The 24,947-nt window shown below is 41.4% G+C and overlaps 2 protein-coding genes across 2 annotated transcripts; both read right to left on the bottom strand.

Moving 5' to 3' along the window:
- Window positions 1-16: 16 nt before the first annotated feature.
- LOC130945491 (uncharacterized) lies at window positions 17-2,783 on the bottom strand. The gene is made up of 6 exons (XM_057874202.1): window positions 2,746-2,783; window positions 2,301-2,527; window positions 1,883-2,084; window positions 1,114-1,688; window positions 779-1,044; window positions 17-475 (listed from the first exon to the last, which is right to left on the bottom strand). The coding sequence occupies exons 1-6, from the start codon at window positions 2,781-2,783 to the stop codon at window positions 17-19; spliced, it is 1,767 nt and encodes a 588-aa protein (XP_057730185.1).
- Window positions 2,784-13,717: 10,934 nt separating this feature from the next.
- LOC130945493 (uncharacterized) lies at window positions 13,718-14,518 on the bottom strand. Its single transcript, XM_057874203.1, has one exon. The coding sequence runs from the start codon at window positions 14,516-14,518 to the stop codon at window positions 13,718-13,720; it is 801 nt and encodes a 266-aa protein (XP_057730186.1).
- Between the last annotated feature and the right edge of the window lie 10,429 nt (window positions 14,519-24,947).

The following is a 24,947-nucleotide window of genomic DNA, read 5'->3' on the forward strand; positions in this document are numbered from 1 at the left end:
CAAGTACTTTTGCTATTCAGAAAGGTCCTTCCCAGTTCGCGGCGAGCTTGCCGTGTGAAGGAGGTTGTCTTGCATCTTCGGTTCGTCTGAGGACTAGATTGTCCTTAGTGAATGTTCTTGGAACGACCTTTCTATTGTGTTTTCTTTCTGCCAATTGCTTCATGGCTCTCTGCTTGATCGCCACGATATCTCTGTCTTCCTCGACGAGGTCAAGCTTGGCGTTCCTTATGTATGTGTTGTATTGTTCATCGTATAGCTTGGTTCTGATTGTGGGAGTCCCGACCTCTACTGGAATTAGTACTTCTGATCTGTACACTAGTTTGAAGGGTGTTTCACCCGTGGTGGTTTGTATTGTTGTGTTGTAGCTCCACAATATTTCTGGGATTAGCTCGGCCCATTCACCCTTCGTATTGTCAAGCTTTCTTTTTATTGCCTGCAATATAAATCGGTTAGCAGCCTCGGCCTGCCCATTGGTCTGTGGGTGTTTGACCGAGCTAAAATGATGTTGTATATTAAAATTTTTTAGAAATGAGCCGAGCTTATTATCGGTAAATTGTCTACCATTGTCTGATATTATTTCCTTTGGTATTCCAAATCGGCATATTATGTTTCTCCATATGAAAGATCTTACCTTTTCGGCTGTTATTTTTGTTAAGGACTGTGCTTCTATCCATTTTAAGAAGTAGTCTATTGATACTAAAAGAAATTTTACCTGACCTGGCGCTATTGGAAATGGGCCGAGAATATTAAACCCCCATCTGTGGAAAGGCCAACTTACCTCCATGCTGTGTAGTACCTCGGCCGGCTTTGTAGAGATGGCTTCGTGCTTTTGACATTTGTCACATGTCTTGACTTTTGTTATGCAATCTCTTTTCATGGTCGGCCAATAGTATCCTGTTCGGACGATCTTTGCGGCGAGAGCTCGTCCTCCGATGTGGTTTCCACATACGCCCTCATGAACTTCGTCTATCACTTCCCTTGCCTCATCAGTGTATAGGCATTTTAGTAGGGGTTGCGAGATGCCGCGTCTGTATAGTTCTCCACCTATGTTTGTATAGAGACTTGCTCTTCGTCTGAAGTGTTACGGGTTGAGCTCGTCTTTGGATATGGTACCTGTATTGATGTACTCAAGAAAGGGTGTTCTCCAGTCATGGAGGTTGTTAATGCTTATAGATAGTAATTCAATGCTGGGCTTTTTAAGTGTGAGCTGTGATAATGCCGACGTTTGTGTGTCCGCCCTAGTGGCGGCAAGTTTGGATAATATGTCGGCTCTAATATTTTTTTCTCTATGCACATGTAGAATAATGAATGAACTGAACTTTGAAATGAGATCCTTTGCTACGAGCCAATATCGCTCTAGCAAAGGATCCTTTACCTGATATTCTCCTCGAACTTGTTGAACCACTAAGAGAGAATCACAGTGTGCTGTTAGGCTTTGTACCTGGAAGTTGAGGGCGAGCTTGAGTCCAGCTATGAGGGCCTCATACTCGGCCTGATTGTTGCTTGCTGGGAAGTGGAACTGGAGGGATTGCTCAGCCACCATGTTGTCCCCTTCTTTTGGAATTATCCCAGCTCCGCTTCCTCCTCGGCTGGACGCCCTGTCGACGTGTAGTTCCCAGAATTTGTTGTGTTCGCTCGAGGTTAGTTCCGATACAAAATCTGCGAGGATCTGTGCCTTTAATGCCAACCTTGGTTGAAATTGGATATCAAATTCTGAGAGCTCGATAGACCATTTAGTTAGTCGTCTGGCCAGCTCTGGTTTTGTTAGTATTTGTCTTAATGGTTGGTTTGTCCGTACTATTATTGTATGGCTCTGGAAGTAGTGTCTAGTCTTCTTGCTGTTGTTACAAGTGTTAGAGCTAGCTGTTCTATCTTCGGATACCTTTGTTTTGCTGATTGCATGACTCTACTGACGAAGTATACCGGTTGCTGTGTTTTTCCTGTCTCAATAACTAAAGCCGAGCTTATAGAATAGTTAGAAATAGACAAATATAAGTATAAAGGTTTACCAACTTCTGGTCTTTGCAGCACTGGTGGTGATGACAAAATGGTTTTGAACTCGGCGAACTCTTTCTCGCATTCCTCTGTCTATTGAAACTTTTTATTCTTTGTTATTATTTGGAAAAAGTGGTATGATCGGCTTGATGCTGATGGTAAGAACCTAGATAGTGCTGCTACCTTTCCTGCCAATTGTTGTACTTCTTTTATTGTTTTAGGGCTCGTCATGTTGAGTATTGCTTCGCATTTTTCAGGGTTTGCTTCAATTCCTCATGAAGTTAGCATGAATCCGAGGAATTTGCCTCCTTGCACCCCAAAGGCACATTTTTCTGGGTTGAGTCTCATCTTGTATGCTCGTATTTGTTCAAATATCTCTTTGAGGTTGTCGCAGTGTGACTTTTCCTGGGTGGTCTTGGCGACCATATCGTCGACATAGATTTCCATGTTCCGACCTATTTGGTGATGGAATACTTTGTCCATCAGTCGTTGGTAGGTTGCGCCTGCATTCTTTAGACCAAATGGCATTACTCTATAACAAAAATTTCCACGTTCAGTTATAAATGCTGTTTTGCTTTGGTCTTCTGGATGCATGAGTATCTGGTTGTAACCAGAGTATGCATCCATGAAGCTCAAGCTTTTGAAACCTGATGCACTGTCTACGAGTTTATCGATGCAGGGTAAAGGATAGGCATCCTTAGGGGCATGCCTTGTTTAAATCTGTAAAGTCGATGCACATGCGCCATTTACCTGAGTTTTTCCTTACCATTACCACGTTCGAGAGCCATGTGGTGAATCTGATTTCTTTGATGAAGTTAGCTTTAAGAAGCTTTTTGGTTTCTTCTAGTGCTGCCTTTGATTTTTATGCTACGAGATTCCTCTTCTTCTGAGCTATAGGTCGGCTCGTTTTGTCGGTTGCGAGCTTATAGCAGATAATGTTTGGATCTATTCCTGGCATGTCTGCTAGAGTCCAGGCAAATAGGTCGGTGTTGTCTTGTAATACTTTTATGAGCTCAGATCTTTCTCTTCCTTGTAGTGCTTGACCGATATATGTGACTTGATCTGGTTTTGTCGTCAGTTGGACTTCCTGTAGTTCGTCTGCTGGTTGAGGCCTTTCTTGAGTGTCCTCATGAGGGTCAAGCTCTGCTAGAGACAGTACTTCACTTGTGTTGTGAATTGCTTTGACCTCTTGTTGGGACTCTATTCTCGGAACCGACCTTTTTAGGCTTGCATTGTAGCATTGCCGAGCTTGTTGGCGATCTGAATGGAGTGTCGCTATCTTTCCGTCCTGTGCCTGGAATTTGACACATAGATGAAAAGTTGAAACTACTGCCCTGAACATGTTCAGGGCAGGTCTTCCGAGGATAATATTGTAAGGACTAGGGTAGTCTACTATAAGATATTGTATGTTAATGATCCGTGACAATGGGTGGTTTCCCATCATTGTCTTCAACCACATGTAACCCTTGATTGGCACTCTTTCTCCAAAGAACCCGACTAATTCTCCGGAGGAGGGTTGTATAAGTTTTTCGGATATTTTCATTTTCAAAAAAGTAGAATAAAACAGAACATCGGCACTACTACCTGGGTCCAGAAGGACTTTTCTTACCAATAATTCGCCTGTTTGGATAGAAATTACCACTGGATCGTCTGAGTGTGGTGTGGCCGAGCACATATCTCCCTGGTTGAAAGTGATTTCTAGGTCAGATTCATCTTTGTTGCTATGTGGTGTTGTTCCTTCTATCGCCAGCATTGCTCGGTAGCTACGCTTTCTTGCCGAATTTGTTTCGCCTCCCCCGGCGAATCCTCCTGATATACAGTTTATGACTGACAGACCCCAATTTGAGGGTTTGTCTTGTATTGAATTTAGAGTATTTTGATAACCTTTTGTCACATTTAGCCTATAAATTAGCATGGTTTTGTTATCTCTCCCGTATTTGTGTCTAAGTGTAAAAACATGCTTTTTAAGCCTTATTTTGATGAATTCTAGTTCTTCTTTGATTCCATAAGATGCCTTGATGTGTTTGTTAGTAATCTCAGGATGAAATAGGCTAAGCATGGATCAGAAGAAGCAAGGAAGGAAGCATGCAAGTGGAGAGAAGCACAAAAAGTTAAAGAATTGATCTCGGCCAAGCACGCGTACGTGCACAAGGCGCTCGCGCGCACTTCGCAGAATTAGCCAGGGACGCGCACGCGTACCGTGCGCGCACGCGTCGTAGTCCGCACGTGATTCTTTTATTGCAGCACGTGCCTGGCGATTTTGGGAAGGTTTCAGCAACCAACCTTGGCGCCAAAATGCATATAAGAGCCAAGGATTGAAGGGGATTGACACACATTCACATCCATAAGCTAATTCTAGATCATTAGATAGATAGTTTTAGTTAGTTACATTTGTAGAGAGAGAAACTCCAACTTCTCTCTAGGATTCATCTTCATTTTCTCAATTCTCAACCATTCCTTGGTGAGATCTATTACAACACTCAATTTACTTTGTTCATATTGTAGATCATCTTCTCTAATCTCAATTAGTGTTTGTAATTGTTCAATTCTTGTAGATCTTAGGTTTAATTTTGTTGTTTTGGATTCTATTGATTCATTGAAGATCTCATTTTCATTGATGTTCATTGTTAATTGTTGTTAATCTCTTGTGTTGAATTGCCTTAGTTCTAAATCTCCTCTCAATTTTACTATGTCTTTCATTCTTGCTCTCCAAGTGTTTGAGAAAATGCCAACTTTAGATATGGAGTAGCATTCCCTCACTTGGCCTAGTGGTTGAGTCATTGGAGACACTTGAATAATGGATGTCAATTGTTGATTAAGAATTGAGGATTGCTAATTGACTTAGAGTGCACTAAAGCTAGACTTCCCTAGGGTAAGACTAGGACTTGTGACTTGAGTTAATTACTTTTACTTGACTTTCCTCTATAATTAGGGGTTAACTAAGTGAAGCAACACTCCTTTGTTATCACAATTGAAGGAAGCTATAGTGATGGGACTTCCAATGTTCAACCTTGGCCAAGGCTTTTAATATTGATTGATTGTTGTTTTCTTTTATTCACACTTTTATGCCACACTCTTCAAACCACAAAAAGACCACTTAACCAATACATGCATCCTTGTAGCATTCCTACGGAAGAACGACTCGGGACTAATACTCTCGATTATAGATTGTAGATTTGTTTGATGATGGATTTTGCGTCGGTTTAGACTATGCTACGACTGATTACTTGATAATTTCTACACCGGCAAAAATCCAATTCGTCAAAATGGCGCCGTTGCCGGGAAATGCGCATGAATGCCATGTTTTTGGTTAATGTAAATATGTGAATATTGTGAATATGTTTGTCTTTTGTTTGTTTGTTAGTTTTTGTTAGTTTTAAGATCTCTATTGGTTTTGTTTCTATTTGCCACTATGAATTCTCGTCCTTGTGGTTTTGGATATGACTATGACTATTTTGTAGGCGATGAAAACTTGAATGATGGCTCACATTATGGGAGAGATGAATTCTTAGGAGGGGAGCCATATCCATATGAGCAATCATCATGGCAACCTTCCCCTTCAAGTTACTATGATGGTAATCCTTCCTATAATGCATATCATTCCTATGGATATGATGACTCTTATCATGGTTATACCACTCAACCACCACCATTCTATGCACCATATTCTCAACCCACATCTTATTTCCACCAAGTGCCCACATATGATCCAAATCTATATTCTCCCTATGCATACCCTTGTGACGATTATGAACAAGCAACCCTTGAATCACCACCACTCCAACATTTTTACCCTCCAACCCAAGTCCCCATGGATGATGCACTTGGTATCATTCTTCAAGAGCAAGAAGAGCTCCAAACCGCCTTCACTAGTTTCACCTCCACCCTCCAAGAATTTACGTCCCGTGTAATTTCACCTTCTACCAATAACCAAAATGACTTCCCACCTCAAAGCTTTGATGAATCTTCTTTCCAACCATATTATGATTTCTCTTCTCCGCCACAAACCTCCATGGAAGCATATCAATGTCCATTAATCCAAGAGCAATATGATCCTACTCATGTTAGTAAAGCGGAACAAGAACTAAGGGATTGTTTCAAGGAAGAAATGGATCGACTTCAAGCAACCATCCGTCAAAAGATAGATTCTTGGGATTCATATCACAAGCGAAACGAGTCCACGGATGATTGTGAGAAAGCAACCAAAGGTGGAGGTATGAGAGAGACTTTAGAATCTCAAGTTAAGCACGGGGAATTGCAACAAGCGGAGGAAATAGAGATTGTTGAAGATAAAGAAGTGGAAGAAGACCTAGAAGAGGTTGAACAAGAAGGAAGTTCCATCAACGAAAATAACTCTACATCAAGTGACAATGGTGATCTTGTTGAAGCTTCCCCCTTAGAATGTGAAACCAATGTTGAGGAGGGTGCGCAACCTCCAACACATAGCTTGATCAATGATAAAGGTTTGAAGGAAGTGAGCAAACAAGAAGAATTTAAAAAGAGTTATCAAAAGATGGAAATCATCATGAAGGAGCCAAAGGAAGTGGAACCTACAATGTCAAGATCATTGAATATCTTCCTTGCTAAGTCGCCGTCCCAATCACAAATTGAGTGGGTAATCATCTCATCTTTTAATTTCCTTGGCCCATATCAATATGCGTTGTTAGAAACGGACGGTCAACTTAGAACTCTTTGTGGGCTAGAAAGTAAGAACGGATTAGATGTTGGGGGACAATTCGAATCAAGGTGCATAAAGGACAGAAGATCAAACTTTGAGTTTCAAAAGTTGAGTAAAGCCAGACTTAATGGGATTAAGATGATGAGTATGAGTTACAAGGAGAATTCAATGAGTTTGTCAACCTATTGGAAGCATGAAGATCAAGAAGAAAAAGAGTTGACAAATAAAGTATGGGACCCCGGAACATACATAGACCACTATCAACTTAAGGACCTCGTTACTTGCTTAGGCCTCCTTGAAGGCCTTGTACGTTTAAACTGGGATCCCGGAGGCTATTGGAAGAGCAAACATTGGTGGGGATTCGAAGAAGAGTTCAAGCATAAGCCACCATAGCAAGGACCCCATCAAAATGTCCAACTTAAGGACTTTAACTAAAAGTGCTAGGTGGGAGACACCCCACCATGGTAAACTCTTTCCATACTCTTTTAATTTGGTTTAATAAGTGGTTTGAGTTACCATTGTAGGTAGTTTTTCACTTCATAATTAGCTTGTTTGTGTACACTAGTTGCTAGCATATTAACATGTATGTTGTGCTTAGTAGAAATAGAATAAATCTCAAAACCAACTTGCATTTTAGAAAGTGTGTGATTTTGACTAAATAAGGAGTTGTAGGCACCATGGGGAGTCTTTGGGCAATTAGAGCTTTTAGGCATTTCAAAAAAAAAAAAAAAAGAAGGGGTGGACGCGCGCGCACCATGTACGCGCACGCGTCCATGAGCGGATGCATCATCACCCATATTCCAGAGAGTTGGGCCTCTCATAGGCCAGCGTTGTGCCTCAAGCCCAACTCAATCCACGCTTACGCGCACTATGTGCATGCGCGTCCATACAAATATAAAGGAAACGCACGCGTACGCATACCTGCCGCGTACGCGTCAATCGGCTGCTGCAATCTCTGGGCCAATACCCAGAGAGTTAAGCCGGCTCTGGGCAAACAATAAGCCCCTGGCCCAACTCAACTCGCGCGGACGCGTACATGCCGCGTGCGCGTCCATAAGCCAAGAGAAGAAAAGGACGCGAGCGCACGTATCGCGCTTGCGCGCCCAATAGTAAAGTACCAACTATACGCGGACGCGCACATACTGCGTACGCGCAGGCCTGGTAGTGCAACCCCCAGGCCATTGACCAGAGAGTTAGGCCTCATATGGGCCAACCTTGAGCCTCCAGCCCAACTCCTTGCACGCGTGCACGCACGGTACGCGCACGCGTCCTTGCCTATTTTGATCATCCACGCGTGTCCGCATTGTGCGCGCACGCGTAGGTCCCTAAATCCTTCAATGTGCGCGGACGTGCAAGGTGCGCGCGCGCGTCGATTCAAAATCATGAAAACCTAATGCGCGTCGCGCACGGCGCAGTCGCGCAAAACCCACCTTCTAACCCCATTTCCATCTTCTTCTTCTAACCCCCTCCGCCGCCTCTGCCCATCACCACCTTCACCACCGCCGGCGGCTGCGCCGTCGTCACCACCAACTTCCATTCACTCTCTCTCTCATCCACTAGCCGCCATTCACTCTCTCTCTCTGCGTCCTTGCAAAACCGCGGCTGCCACCATCTTCACCGCCACCGTCCACGGCGGTGCAAGCTTCCGCCTCTGCGGCCCTCACCCCCATCCCAACTCTCCCTCCCATTCTCGGTTCTCCCCCGATCCCAGGTTCCTGCTTCATTTCTGTTCTCTTTAATTGTTCATTTCTGTTAATTACTATATAATTCTGTTAGTTAGTCTGATTTCAAATGTTGTATGTTAGGATTAGTTAGAAATAATTGGGGTTAGGTAGCTAGGGCTGGATAGAGGATTCTAGGCCTGATAAGTGCTCCGTTTGTGTTTATTTTCTGTCTGTTTGCTTGATTTGCTAAATGCCAAATTTGAGTTGCTCTGTATGCAATTTGTGCTGCTTGGATGCTTTCTTATTGCTACTGTGATTGGTTGATATTGTATTCATGCTGCTTGTGCTATGTTACAATCCGGGAACGTCCAATTTTAAGCCGGAATGCTGCCCAATTTTCAAGAATTATTTTCTTTCTAGTCTTTATTGACAAATTGAACTTGGCGTATTAATTCTCTAAACCTTTGCATAATGCATACAAGTTCATAATTGGGCTAATTTCTGTTTTTATTTGATCCTGGAATTAACATTCACTTGCATTTTTAACCCTCTTGACCATCACTTTGAGCCATGATGATGAACATGCCTATTCCTTATAAATTGTGCACATTGTTGGAAACATTGAATTCTTGGTTTATGGCTATGTTCTCTGATTCTTACTTGATGTCCATGTTTCAAGTTTAATTCACATCATGTTTGCTTGCCATCTATCTTACAGCCTGAAAATGTTTTACTTGCTGCATGCTAAGTGTTTAATTGCCTATATTCTACTATACTTTTCAGGATGTCAGATAAAGGGAAAGGAAAGGCATCTTCCTCCAAAAAGAGAAAGAAAACACCAAATCCCACTTTTGCTTCACTGCTTGCCTATGCTCAAAACCCTCTACATGATACGGATAAAGCAAACCAATTACTACCGGCTCAGGATACGGTCAAATTCCCCAATCTCTACTGTGAACTCAGATTCCCAAGCTACAATTCAAAGAATCTGAATACCGAGAAGAAGCTGGTTATTCCATCAGATTTGACCGACATCATCCACCAGCGTATTGACCGGATGGGTTTGGCCTTTTTGGATAGGGAATTGAGCCGGGTGAACCGATCTTGGGTGCAGGAGTTCTATTGCAATTTCTTCCGCCACACCCTTGATTCGGTACTTGTTAGGGGGATTGAGGTACCCATCACAGAGCAGGCCATAGAGGATGCCCTTACTTGCCGGCCTAGGACCAGTGACACTGATGCATTCATGCAGGCTGAGATAGACCTTCACTGCATGACTTTTGATTTTGAGGCATTGAGGGCAGTGGTAGCTACTCCAGATGCCCCTTGGGTTATGGATGCCGATAACACGGCACCCAAGGGGATGCACTTTAGTTATCTGAGCCGAGAGGCCAAGACTTGGCAGCAGATCTTCGCTCATTACGTCATGCCTACGACTCATTTCACAGAGATCCCAGTTGCCATGTTGATCTTGATCAGCTGTGTGATGGAGGGGAGAGATGTTTATTACCCCCAGCTGATCAGGCGGTTCATGTGGAGGGCCCACATCCGAGGTCTCTTTCCTTTTCCGGTCTTGGTCACTCAGATGATTCAGCGGGCCGGAGTTTCCTGGCACCAGGATGATGTATCACCACCTCCACCGCTCCCTCAGAAGGAGCCAGTTACTATTCCGTGGGGATCTTGGGTGCACGAGAGGCCCGCCTCGCGCCGTCGATCTCGAGCCAGATCAGCAGTTGAGGGAGCTGGACCCTCTTCCTCCTCAGCCCCCGCAGGAGCATCTACCGCAGCCGCACCTCAGCCGCTTTACCTGTTAGTTCAGCGTCTCTTCCGGTACATGGAGCGCAGCCAGCGCCAGGTCATGCGTCGCCTGGATCGGATTGACCAGATGTTCGTGGCCCAAGGCCTTGAGCTGCCACCTTTACCAGAGTCTTCCGGTTCTGATGAGGAGACCCATGAGGAGGAGCACGCCGATTTACAGACTGAGGGTGTTCATGTGGCTGAGCCAGCACATATGGAGGCACCACCTCAGACACAGGAGTCTCAGCCGGTACCACCACCACAGCCAGAGCCTACCGGTGTACCTATCCCGGATCCTCAGGATTAGCATCGAGGACGATGCTTGATCTTAAGTGTGGGGAGGTAGCCGGTGGCATCATTAGATACCGGTGAACATTTTTAGCCACTTTTCTAGCTATCTCAATTTGCACACCTTTTGTGTATATTTGATGTATTTTGAGTTTATTTTAGATACTTTTACTGCTTGATACTTTTACTGCTTATTTTGGATTTTAGATACTTTGATGCTTATGGATATCCTTGGATGTTTTAGATGATAGATTTCATACTTTTAGTTGGATTTTTCTTTATACATTTTCGTTTATCTTTATTTTTAGTTTGTAGTTGTGATTAGAAATCGTATTTTGGATTGCAAATATTTAGTCACCCTTTTTGCATAAGAAATTGGTTTTAAGTGAAAAAGGAAAGGGTGAACTAAGAAAAATTTTTGGATTTTTTTTTTCAATCACAACAATGCTTAGTCAAACATTAAAATTTTCCAAGGAGTTTGAATATAGGGCATTAACCCAATTGATTGAAAGAGAATTTTTGAAAACTTGCTTGAATTTCATACCTTGTGAAGCATGTATTGAACTAAGAACACAAGCTTGTGAGACTTGAGCCTATTGATGTGGTTACATTTTATAACCACTTATTTTCCATTCTTGTGTGAAATTGTTCTCTTTCCATTATTGTGATCCTTGATTTGCTTGATTCTATATATCCGTTTATTCCTTGTGTTTGTGCATTTATATGATTGAGGCCATTACTTCATTAGCCACTTGCCCAAATAGCCAACCTTTTACTCTCCATTGTTAGCCAATTTTGAGCCTATGCTTAACCAACTTATTCTCATTTTAGCACATTACAAGCCAAGGCGGAAAACCAATGAAAAGTCCTTGTTTGGATCTTTGATTAGCCTAGGCTAGTGAGAGTGTTTATTATTCAAGTTGGTGAGGCTTGGGAACATTGGATGGGATAAAAAAGGGTAGTACACTCTTATGTTTAGGAATTGGGTACATATTCATGTATTGATTAATTGTAAAGACCTTATGCATTGATGTTCTTGTATGTAGTTTGAAAGAAGAAAAAAAAAAAGAAGAAAAAAAAGTATACAAAGAAAAGAAAAAAAAACGAATGAAAAGAAAAAAAAGAAAAAAATATATGATGATGAAAAAGAAAAAAATATATAGCAAAGAGGGGACAAAATGCCCCAAAGTGAAGTCAATAAAAGAAATCAATGCATAGGTGTTATGAATCAAATAAGAATGCATGAGTATGTAAGAAAAAGTGAAGAATGGGTAGTTAGGATAGCTTGCATTTGTATAGGTCATTAAATAGGTTAGGTGGGGGAGTCTATGCTAATCAAAGATTCAAATCTTAGTCCACTTAACCATGAATGATCCTACCTTGACCCTAACCCCATTACAACCTAAATGAAAGACCTCATGATGAATGTATGCATGCATTGAATAAGTGTTGATTGTTAGAAGAAAATCAAATTTTGGAAAACATGATTAGAAGAGAATTGAGTGAATTAACCCTTAACCACTTGAGTGAATAGAGCGGATACACATCCGGTGAGGGTTCAAAAGTTCAATTACATGTATTCACCTCTATTGTCTATATTCTTGCAAGTTTGAACTCTTCATAACAATTCAATACAATTGTGGTTTGGACTTAGTTCCTATATGCCTAGCTCTTGTGCTTACACATGCTCTCTTGGGAATTGATTTGTTTGAACTAAGCATTTCCATTTGTTTAGATAGTTGCATTTAGATAGGATTCACATAGTTTAGTTGCATTCAAATAAATGTCATAACCCTTTAGTTCCCTCTTATTTTAGCATGAGGACATGCTAAGGCTTAAGTGTGGGGAGGTTGACAGACCCCAATTTGAGGGTTTGTCTTGTATTGAATTTAGAGTATTTTGATAACCTTTTGTCACATTTAGCCTATAAATTAGCATGGTTTTGTTATCTCTCCCGTATTTGTGTCTAAGTGTAAAAACATGCTTTTTAAGCCTTATTTTGATGAATTCTAGTTCTTCTTTGATTCCATAAGATGCCTTGATGTGTTTGTTAGTAATCTCAGGATGAAATAGGCTAAGCATGGATCAGAAGAAGCAAGGAAGGAAGCATGCAAGTGGAGAGAAGCACAAAAAGTTAAAGAATTGATCTCGGCCAAGCACGCGTACGTGCACAAGGCGCTCGCGCGCACTTCGCAGAATTAGCCAGGGACGCGCACGCGTACCGTGCGCGCACGCGTCGTAGTCCGCACGTGATTCTTTTATTGCAGCACGTGCCTGGCGATTTTGGGAAGGTTTCAGCAACCAACCTTGGCGCCAAAATGCATATAAGAGCCAAGGATTGAAGGGGATTGACACACATTCACATCCATAAGCTAATTCTAGATCATTAGATAGATAGTTTTAGTTAGTTACATTTGTAGAGAGAGAAACTCCAACTTCTCTCTAGGATTCATCTTCATTTTCTCAATTCTCAACCATTCCTTGGTGAGATCTATTACAACACTCAATTTACTTTGTTCATATTGTAGATCATCTTCTCTAATCTCAATTAGTGTTTGTAATTGTTCAATTCTTGTAGATCTTAGGTTTAATTTTGTTGTTTTGGATTCTATTGATTCATTGAAGATCTCATTTTCATTGATGTTCATTGTTAATTGTTGTTAATCTCTTGTGTTGAATTGCCTTAGTTCTAAATCTCCTCTCAATTTTACTATGTCTTTCATTCTTGCTCTCCAAGTGTTTGAGAAAATGCCAACTTTAGATATGGAGTAGCATTCCCTCACTTGGCCTAGTGGTTGAGTCATTGGAGACACTTGAATAATGGATGTCAATTGTTGATTAAGAATTGAGGATTGCTAATTGACTTAGAGTGCACTAAAGCTAGACTTCCCTAGGGTAAGACTAGGACTTGTGACTTGAGTTAATTACTTTTACTTGACTTTCCTCTATAATTAGGGTTAACTAAGTGAAGCAACACTCCTTTGTTATCACAATTGAAGGAAGCTATAGTGATGGGACTTCCAATGTTCAACCTTGGCCAAGGCTTTTAATATTGATTGATTGTTGTTTTCTTTTATTCACACTTTTATGCCACACTCTTCAAACCACAAAAAGACCACTTAACCAATACATGCATCCTTATAGCATTCCTAGGGAAGAACGACTCGGGACTAATACTCTCGATTATAGATTGTAGATTTGTTTGATGATGGATTTTGCGTCGGTTTAGACTATGCTACGACTGATTACTTGATAATTTCTACACCGGCAAAAATCCAATTCGTTAATGACCCCTTTAGGTGGTGTGTTGTTTGTCTCTATCGCCTTCTTTGTGTTTCCTTCCTTCGATGTATTTATCTAGGAGGCCTTGTCGAGCTAATCTTTCCAATAGATCTTTGGCTATCACGCACTCGTCGGTTGTGTGTCCGTACTTTTGGTGGAAGGCACAGTGCTTGCTTTTGTTAACGAATCTCTGATCCTGGTAGCTCCCAGCTCTTGCTGGTGGCTTTATGATTTTAGCGTTGAGTATTTCTTTGATTATCTTTTCCCTCCTTGTGTTGAATCTAATGTAGTTGTCGAATTTTGGGGTGAGCTTAAATGGTTTGCCGAGCTCTTTGTTGTTTGCTGATCTTGGTATCTTGTCTTCCTCCCTTCTAGGTTTCCTTTCTGTTCTGTTGGCCTCACGGAGTTCTTCAATCCCCATTTGTCCGGCTGCTCTTTCCCGGAACTCCTCTAACGTCTTTGGCTTTGTGATTGCGATTATCTCTCTGAACTTTCCAGGTCGTAGGCTGACCTTTAGGGCGTGTAAGTGTACGGCCAGGTTCAGGTCTTGTATTTTCATGGTTGCTTTTGTAAATCTGGTCATATAATCTTTCAGACTTTCTTGGGGACCTTGGCGGATGGTGCTTAGGTAGTCTGATCCGTGTACGTAAATTCGTGCTGCCGCGAAGTAGTCAATGAAGGACCTTGCCAGCTCTTCAAAAGAAGAGATTGATCCTGCAGGTAATTTTGAAAACCAAAGTAGAGCAGCTCCGTCAAGGTAAGTAGGGAAAGCTCTGCAAAGCACAAGTTCGTTATTAGGTCCGTTAAAAAACATCATAGACTGAAATTTCTTAATATGAGCCCGGGGGTCATGATGAGCGGATAATTTGTATGCTTTTTGGCATTGTTTTTAGTATGTTTTTAGTATCTTTTAGTTAGTTTTTAGTATATTTCTATTAGTTTTTAATTAAAATTCACTTTTCTGGACTTTACTATGAGTTTGTGTGTTTTTCTGTGATTTCAGGTATTTTCTGACTGAAATTGAGGGTCCTGAGCAAAAATCTGATCCAGAGACTGAAAAGGACTGCAGATGCTGTTGGATTCTGACCTCCCTGCACTCGAAGTGGATTTTCTGGAGCTACAGAAGCCCAATTGGTGCGCTCTCAACGGCATTGGAAAGTAGACATCCTGGGCTTTCCAGAAATATATAATAGTCCATACTTTGCCCAAGATTTGATGGCCCAAACCGGCGCTCAAAGTCACCTACAGAAATTCCAGCGTTAAACGCCGGAACTGGCATAAAATTTGGAGTTAAACGCCCAAACTGGCATGAAAGCTGGCGTTTAACTCTAGAAATGGTCTCTACACGAAATTCCTTCATTGCTCAGCCCAAGCACACACCAAGTGGGCCCGGAAGTGGATTTTTCTGTCATTTACTCATTTCTGTAAACCTTAGGACACTAGTTTACTACTTATAGGATCTTTTGACATTGTATCCGTACCTTAGGACCTCATAACATTTTGTACACGTTTCTTTCCACAGTATGAGCCTCTAAACCCCATGGTTGGGGGTGAGGAGCTCTGCTGTGTCTTGATGGATTAATGCAATTACTACTGTTTCTTATTCAATCATGCTTGCTTCGATTCCAAGATAACACTTGTTCCTAATCCGGATGAATGTGATGATCCGTGACAATCATCATCATTCTCAACTATGAACACGTGCCTGACAACCACCTCTGTTCTATCTTAGATTGAGTAGTTATCTCTTGGGTTCTTTAATCGGAATCTTCGTGGTATAGGCAGGACCTGATGGCAGCATTCAAGAGAATCCGGAAGGTCTAAACCTTGTCTGTGGTATTCTGAGTAGGATTCAATGATTGAATGACTGTGACGTGCTTCAAACCTGTAACCTACTGGGCGTTAGTGACAGACGCAAAAGAGGGATTCTATTCCGGTAGGGGAGGGAACCAAACCGGTGATTGGCAGTACTGTGACAGAGTGCGTGCATTAGCTTTCACTGCGAGGATGGGAGGTAGCCATTGACAACGGTGAAACCCTACATGAGCTTGCCATGGAAGGAGACTTGCGTGTTTGATGAAGAAGACGGTAGGAAAGCAGAGATTCAGAAGATGGAGCATCTCCAAACCTCAACCCATTCTCCATTACTGCAATACAAGTAACCATTACATGTTCTTTTGCTTTTTACAATCAATCCTGATAATTTCTGATATCCTGACTAAGATTTACAAGATAACCATAGCTTGCTTCAAGCCGACAATCTCCGTGGGATCGACCCTTGCTCACGCAAGGTATTACTTGGACGACCCAGTGCACTTGCTGGTTAGTTGTGCGGGATTGCAAAAGTGTTATTGCAATTTTGTGCACCAAGTTTTTGGCGCCGTTGCCGGGGATTGTTCGAGTTTGGACAACTGACGGCTTATCTTGTTGCTTAGATTAGGACTGTTTTATTTTTGTTGGTTTAGAGTCTTTTAGTTGAGTCTAGTTTCATATTCTAAGTTTGGTGTCAATTGCATGCTTTTGTTTTTCTTTTAAATTTTCGTTTTTGCATGTTCTTAGTCCCTTTTTGATTCATAAAAATTCTAAGTTTGGTGTCCTCTTTGTGTTTTTCTCTTAAAATTTTCGAAAATTTAGTGTTTGATTTTCTAAAAATTTTAAGTTTGGTGTCTTTTTGCTGTTTTTCTCTTTCCTCTTTTTAAAAAATCAAATCTTTTTCATAAAAATTTTTCAATCATATCTTCTTAATTGCTGTTTTCAAAATCTTTTTTTTTCACTAATTGATTCAGTTCTCAATTTGCTTTGATCTTATTTTATTTTTAATTTTCGAATTTTATTTTATTTTCCTTTTATTTTATTTTATTGTATTTTATTTTTTTCGGTTATTTCAAAAAAAAACAAAATTTATCTCTTTGCAATCATTATCATTTCCCTTTTGTCCATCATGGACTTAAGTGGAATTAATCAGTCCAAAAGGACTCTGGGGTCTTATGCTAACCCCATTACAGCTGCATATGGGAGTAGCATCTGTATACCTCCCATCAAAGCAAGCAGCTTTGAGCTAAATCCTCAACTCATTATCATAGTGCAGCAAAATTGCCAGTATTCCGGTCTTCCACAGGAAGAACCTACTGAGTTTCTGGCACAGTTTTTACAAATTGCTGACACAGTACATGATAAAGAGGTAGATCAGGATGTCTATAGACTATTACTGTTTCCATTTGCTGTAAAAGATCAAGCTAAAAGGTGGTTAAATAACCAACCTACAGCAAGCATAAAGACATGGAAACAGTTATCAGACAAATTCCTGAATCATTTTTACCCTCCAAAAAGGATGACACAGCTAAGGCTGGACATCCAAGGCTTTAAACAAGAGGATAATGAATCTCTTTATAATGCCTGGGAGAGGTATAGAGGTATGCTAAGAAAATGTCCCTCTGAAATGTTTTCAGAGTGGGTACAGCTAGACATTTTCTACTATGGGCTTACAGAAAAAGCTCAGATGTCTTTAGACCACTCAGCTGGTGGATCTATACACATGAGGAAGACAATTGAAGAAGCTCAAGAGCTTATAGACACTGTTGCTAGAAACCAATATTTGTACTCTAGCAATGAGTTCTCTTCAGAAGAGGAAGTCATGACAATAGTCACTGACTCTAATCCTCAAGAACAGATAATGGAGCTTAATCAACAACTACTCCTGATGACTGAACAGTTAGCAGAATTTAAAGAGATGCTCCATGAAACTAAAGTTGCTAATAAAAGCATAGAACTACAGTTGAATCAAGCAAAACAGCAAATATCTAAACAGATAACTGAGGAGTGCCAAGCAGTTCAATTGAGGAGTGGAAAGACCTTGAATAACACTGTTCAAAGAGCAAAAAGCCAAATAAGGAACAAATGACAGAGGACAACCAAACCACTGTTCAAAATCCCTCTGAGGACAGTAAGAGCCCAGAGAGGAATATTGGCGTTCAAACGCCAGAAAGGGAAGGAAAGTTGGCGTTAAACGCCCATTCCTTGCCCAGTTCTGGCGTTCAAACGCCAGAAAAGGGGGAAAAGTTGGCGTTAAACGCCCATTTTCCACCCAATTCTGGCGTCCAAACGCCAAGGGAGGATCAGACACCTGAGAGTGCTGACATTAATCCCCCTAACAAGGCTTCTTCAACCACTTCTGTACGGAATAAACCTGCAGCATCTAAGGTTGAAGAATATCAAGCCAAGATGCCTTACCCTCAGAAACTCCGCAAAGCGGAACAGGATAAGCAATTTGCCCGCTTTGCAGACTATTTAAGGACTCTTGAAATAAAGATTCCTTTTGCAGAGGCACTTGAGCAAATACCTTCTTATGCTAAGTTCATGAAAGAGATCTTAAGTCATAAGAAGGACTGGAGAGAAACTGAAAAAGTGTTTCTCACTGAAGAATGCAGTGCAGTCATTCTAAAAAGCTTACCAGAAAAGCTTCAAGATCCTGGAAGCTTTCTGATACCATGCACATTGGAAGGCACTTACACCAAGATAGCCTTATGTGATCTTGGAGCAAGTATCAATTTAATACCTGCATCCACTATCAGAAAACTTGGGTTGATTGGAGAAGTCAAACCAACCAGGATATGCCTCCAACTTGCTGATGGCTCCATTAAACACCCATCAGGCATAATAGAGGACATGCTTGTCAAGGTTGGGCCATTTGCCTTTCCAACTGACTTTGTGGTGCTGGAAATGGAGGAGCACAAAAGTGCAACTCTCATTCTAGGAAGACCTTTCCTAGCAACTGGACGAACTCTCATTGATGTACAAAAGGGGGAAGTAACCTTGAGAGTCAATGAGGATGAGTTCAAGTTGAATGCTGTAAAAGCTATGCAGCATCCAGACACACCAGAGGACTGTATGGACGCTGACATTATTGACTCTCTGGTAGAAGAGATCAATATGGCTGAAAGCCTAGAATCAGAGCTTGAGGACATCTTCAAAGATGCTCAAACTGATCAGGAAGAGCCAGAGGAGGCAAAGGAATTTTCGAAAATTCCTCAGGAAGAGGATAAGCTTCCTAAGCCTGAACTCAAACCACTACCACCATCCCTGAAATATGCATTTCTGGGAGAGGGTGACACTTTTCCAGTGATTATAAGCTCTGCTTTAAATCCACAGGAAGAGGAAGCACTGATTAAAGTGCTGAGGACACACAAGACAGCTCTTGGGTGGTCCATAAGTGATCTTAAGGGCATTAGCCCAGCTAGATGCATGCACAAGATCCTATTGGAGGATAATGCCAAACCAGTGGTCCAACCACAGAGGAGGCTAAATCCTGCCATGAAGGAGGTGGTGCAGAAGGAGGTCACTAAATTACTGGAGGCTGGGATTATTTATCCTATTTCTGATAGCCCCTGGGTGAGCTCTGTCCAAGTTGTTCCCAAAAAGGGAGGCATGACAGTGGTTCATAATGAAAAAAATGAACTGGTTCCTACAAGGACAGTCACAGGGTGGCGCATGTGTATTGACTACAGAAGACTCAATACAGCCACCAGAAAGGATCATTTTTCTTTACCATTCATAGACCAAATGCTAGAAAGACTAGCTGGTCATGATTACTACTGCTTTTTGGATGGCTACTCAGGCTACAACCAAATTGCAGTAGATCCTCAAGACCAAGAGAAAACAGCATTCACATGCCCTTCTGGCGTGTTTGCCTACAGGAGGATGCCTTTTGGTCTGTGCAATGCACCTGCAACCTTTCAAAGGTGCATGCTCTCTATCTTCTCAGATATGGTAGAGAAATTTCTGGAAGTCTTCATGGATGACTTCTCAGTGTATGGAGACTCATTCAGCTCCTGTCTTAACCACCTATCACTTGTCCTGAAGAGATGCCAAGAGACTAACCTGGTTTTAAACTGGGAGAAATGTCACTTTATGGTGACTGAAGGAATTGTCCTTGGGCACAAAATTTCAAGCAGGGGGATAGAGGTGGATAAGGCAAAGGTAGAGGTAATTGAAAAATTACCACCACCTGCCAATGTTAAGGCAATCAGAAGCTTTCTGGGGCATGCAGGATTCTATAGAAGGTTTATCAAGGACTTTTCGAAAATTGCAAAACCTTTAAGTAACCTGCTAGCTGCTGACACGCCATTTGTGTTTGACACACAGTGTTTGCAGGCATTTGAGACCCTGAAAGCTAAGCTGGTCACAGCACCAGTCATCTCTGCACCAGATTGGACATTACCATTTGAATTAATGTGTGATGCCAGTGATCATGCCATTGGTGCAGTGTTGGGACAGAGGCATAACAAACTTCTGCATGTCATTTATTATGCTAGCCGTGTTCTAAATGATGCACAGAAGAATTACACAACCACAGAAAAAGAGTTGCTTGCAGTGGTCTATGCCATTGACAAGTTTAGATCCTACTTAGTGGGATCAAAGGTGATTGTGTACATTGACCATGCTGCTCTTAAATACTTACTCACAAAGCAGGATTCAAAACCCAGGCTTATAAGATGGGTGTTGCTTCTGCAAGAGTTTGATATAGAAATAAGAGACAGAAAAGGGACAGAGAATCAAGTAGCTGATCATCTGTCCAGAATAGAACCAGTAGCTGGGGCGTCCCTCCCTTCTACTGAGATCTCTGAGACTTTCCCAGATGAGCAACTCTTTGCCATTCAGGAAGCTCCATGGTTTGCAGATATTGCAAACTATAAAGCTGTGAGGTTCATACCCAAAGAGTACAGTTATGTGCAGAGAAAGAAACTAATTTCAGATGCCAAGTACTACCTTTGGGATGAACCATATCTCTTTAAGAGATGTGCTGACGGAGTGATCCGCAGGTGTGTACCCAGAGAAGAAGCACGAAGGATCCTATGGCACTGCCATGGATCACAGTATGGAGGACATTTTGGAAGTGAGCGAACAGCCACTAAAGTTCTCCAGTGCGGCTTCTACTGGCCTACTCTCTATAAAGATTCCCGAGAGTTTGTGCGTAACTGTGACAGTTGCCAAAGAGCTGGTAACCTGCCTCACGGATATGCCATGCCTCAACAAGGAATATTAGAGATAGAATTGTTTGATGTATGGGGAATTGACTTCATGGGGCCATTCCCACCATCATACTCAAACACCTACATTCTGGTGGCAGTGGACTACGTATCTAAGTGGGTAGAAGCAATTGCTACACCCACTAATGATACCAAAACCGTGCTGAAATTTCTCCAGAAAAACATTTTCAGCAGGTTTGGCGTCCCCAGAGTGCTAATCAGTGATGGGGGCACTCATTTCTGCAATAAACAGCTATACTCTGCTATGGTTAGATATGGAATCAGCCATAAAGTGGCAACTCCGTATCATCCACAGACTAATGGGCAAGCTGAAGTCTCTAACAGAGAGCTAAAAAGAATCCTGGAACGGACTGTAATGGCCCGAAGAAAGGATTGGGCAAAGAGCTTGGATGATGCTCTGTGGGCATACAGAACAGCATTCAAGACTCCTATAGGCACCTCTCCATACCAACTAGTGTATGGGAAGGCCTGTCACTTGCCTGTGGAACTGGAACATAAAGCCTACTGGGCAACCAGATTCCTAAACATGGATGCACAGTTAGCTGGTGAGAAAAGACTGCTCCAGCTAAATGAGCTAGAGGAGTTCAGACTCAATGCCTTTGAAAATGCAAAAATTTATAAGGAAAAGGCAAAGAAGTGGCATGACAAGAGATTGTCAACCAGAGTCTTTGAGCCAGGACAAAAAGTTCTGCTCTTCAACTCCAGGCTCAAATTGTTTCCAGGAAAACTCAAATCCCGGTGGAGGGGTCCGTATGTGATTACAGGAGTATCACCATATGGATATGTTGAGCTTCGGGATATTGATTCTGACAAGAAGTTCATTGTTAATGGACAGAGGATCAAGCACTATCTTGAAGGAAATTTTGAGCAGGAATGCTCAAAACTGAGACTTGAGTGATTCTCAGTGAAAGTCCAGCTAAAGACAGTAAAGAAGCGCTTGCTGGGAGGCAACCCAGTCATTAGGAAGGTGTATGATTAGTTCTTAACAGAGGCAAGTATCAAAAATGAAGGAATTCACAGAGTTACAGAAGGATTCAGCTCAAAAAGCAGAGAAAATGAGCTTACTGGCGAAAAAACGCCAGTAAGGGGCATTTTGGGCGTTAAACGCCAGAATGGGCACCATTCTGGGCGTTTAACGCCAGTAATGGTACCATTTTGGGCGTTAAACGCCAGAATGGGCACCATTCTGGGCGTTTAACGCCAGGTGTGCAGCATCCTGGGCGTTTTGGAAAAACGCCCAGTGAGGAAGAATTTCTGGCGTTTAACGCCAGCCAGGGTACCTGGCTGGGCGTTAAACGCCCAAGTGGGGCAACAGATGGGCGTTAAACGCCAGAATGGGTGCCATTCTGGGCGTTTAATGCCAGCTTGGTGGGGGGACCACAATTTTGTTTTCAAATCAGATTTTTTCAAACTTTCCTTTTCTCACCCATACTTTTCTACAAAATCACACTTCAATCATTCATCATTCACTTCCAAATCTTCAAAAATCAAAACCTTTTTTTTTCAAATTTATTTCAAATCAATTACAAATATTGTTCAAAAATTTCACCCTTTTCTCAATTTCTTCTCAAATCTTCTCAAATCTCCTTTCAAATTCCTCTTTGTTTTCGAAAAACTCCCCTCCCCACCTTATAAATACACGTTTGTTCCACTCTTCCAACCACACCATTCGAATTTTCTCTTCCTCCCCCTCTCTTCTCTCTTCTCTTTTGCTTGAGGACAAGCAAACCTCTAAGTTTGGTGTGCTTTTCCGTGATCACTAAGCCAAGATTCATCAATATCATGGCTCCTAAGGGAAAACAAACCAATTTAAGAGGCAAGAAAGAGAATAATCCAAAGAATCTTTGGAATGAAGAGAAGTTCTTAACCAAAGAACATGAAGACCATTATCATAAAATAATGGGTCTGAGGTCAGTGATCCCGGAAGTTAAATTTGATCTGAAAGAAGATGAATATCCGGGGATCCAAGAGCAAATTCGAAACAGAGGATGGGAAGTTCTAACCAATCCTGAAACAAAGGTTGGAAGGAACATGGTTCAGGAATTCTACTCAAATCTGTGGCTAACAGATAAGCAGAGAATGACTGGAACTGCTTACCATACCTATAGAACCATGGTCAGAGGGAAAGTTATATACTTCCATCTGGACAAAATAAGAGAAATCTTCAAGTTGCCTCAACTGCAAGATGATCCTGATTCCTTTAATAGGAGGATGGTGAGAGTAGATAAAGGGTTGGATCAAGTTCTAGAGGACATATGCCTCCCTGGAACTAAGTGGATAACCAATTCTAAGGGTGTCCCAAACCAACTCAAGAGGGGAGACCTCAAACCAATTGCAAGAGGTTGGCTAGACTTTATTGGGCGTTCCATATTGCCCACTAGCAACCGTTCTGAGGTCACCATCAAGAGAGCAGTGATGATTCATTGCATTATGCTTGGAAAAGAGGTGGAGGTCCATCATCTGATTGCTTGTGAGATCTACACAATTGCAAATAGGAATTCCACTGTAACCAAATTGGCTTACCCAAGCTTGATCTCCTTGCTCTGTAAGGAGGCTGGGGTGAAGATAGAAGAAGATGAACTCATACCCATAGAACATCCAATCACCAAGAAGACAATGGAAAGAACAAGAGAAGCAAGGGCGTGAAATTCAAGAGATGAAACGCCAAAAGCTCTCCTCTCAAGCTGAGGGAGCATCCACTTCTCAAAATCAAGGTTGTTGAGTCCTAACTCTGTGAAAACCTCTATCATTAGGAGCCTATTTTTTTCGTTTTTCTTTTGTTTTCTATTTTTATTTTTAGTCTCATCTTATATCTATATTTGAGTCTTGTTCTTAGTTCATAATTAATAAAATTTAAGTTTATGCCTTAAAGCTATGAATGTCCTATGAATCCATCACCTCTTTTAAAAGAAAAATGCTTTAATCACAAAAGAACAAGAAGTACAGGGTTTCGAAATTTATCTCTGAAACTAGTTGAATTAGTTTGATGTGGTGACAATACTTTTTGTTTTCTGAATGAATGCTTGAACAGTGCATATGTCTTTTGAATTTGTTGTTTTAAGAATGTTAAAATTGTTGGCTCTTGAAAGAATGAGGAGAAAGAGAACTGTTATTGAGGATCTGAAAAATCACCAAATTGATTCTTGAAGCAAGAAAAGCAGTGAAAAAAAAATTTCGAAAAAAAAGAAAGAAAAAGAAAAAGAAAAAAAAGAGAAGGAAATAAAGTTGTGATCCAAGGCAACAAGAGTGTGCTTAAGAACCCTGGACACCTCTAATTGGGGACTTTAGCAAAGCTGAGTCACAATCTAAGAAGGTTCACCCAATTATGTGTCTGTGGCATGTATGTATCCGGTGGTAATACTGGAAGACAGAGTGCTTTGGGCCACAGCCAAGACTCATACACTGGCTATGTTCAAGAATCAATATACTTAACTAGGAGAATCAATAACACTATCTGAGTTCTGAATTCTTATAGATACCAATCATTCTGAACTTCAAAGGATAGGGTGAGATGCCAAAACTGTTCGGAGGCAAAAAGCAACTAGTCCCACTCATCTAATTGGAGCTATGTTTCTTTGATATTTTGGAATCTATAGTATATTCTCTTCTTTTTATCCTATTTTGATTTTCAGTTGCTTGGGGACAAGCAACAATTTAAGTTTGGTGTTGTGATGAGCGGATAATTTGTATGCTTTTTGGCATTGTTTTTAGTATGTTTTTAGTATCTTTTAGTTAGTTTTTAGTATATTTCTATTAGTTTTTAATTAAAATTCACTTTTATGGACTTTACTATGAGTTTGTGTGTTTTTCTATGATTTCAGGTATTTTCTGACTGAAATTGAGGGTCCTGAGCAAAAATCTGATCCAGAGACTGAAAAGGACTGCAGATGCTGTTGGATTCTGACCTCCCTGCACTCGAAGTGGATTTTATGGAGCTACAGAAGCCCAATTGGCGCGCTCTCAACGGCATTGGAAAGTAGACATCCTGGGCTTTCCAGCAATATATAATAGTCCATACTTTGCCCAAGATTTGATGGCCCAAACCGGCGCTCAAAGTCACCTACAGAAATTCCAGCGTTAAACGCCGGAACTGGCATAAAATTTGGAGTTAAACGCCCAAACTGGCATGAAAGCTGGCGTTTAACTCCAGAAATGGTCTCTACACGAAATTCCTTCATTGCTCAGCCCAAGCACACA

Source organism: Arachis stenosperma, chromosome 8 (assembly GCF_014773155.1).
Source record: "Arachis stenosperma cultivar V10309 chromosome 8, arast.V10309.gnm1.PFL2, whole genome shotgun sequence".
Classification (NCBI taxonomy): domain Eukaryota; kingdom Viridiplantae; phylum Streptophyta; class Magnoliopsida; order Fabales; family Fabaceae; genus Arachis; species Arachis stenosperma.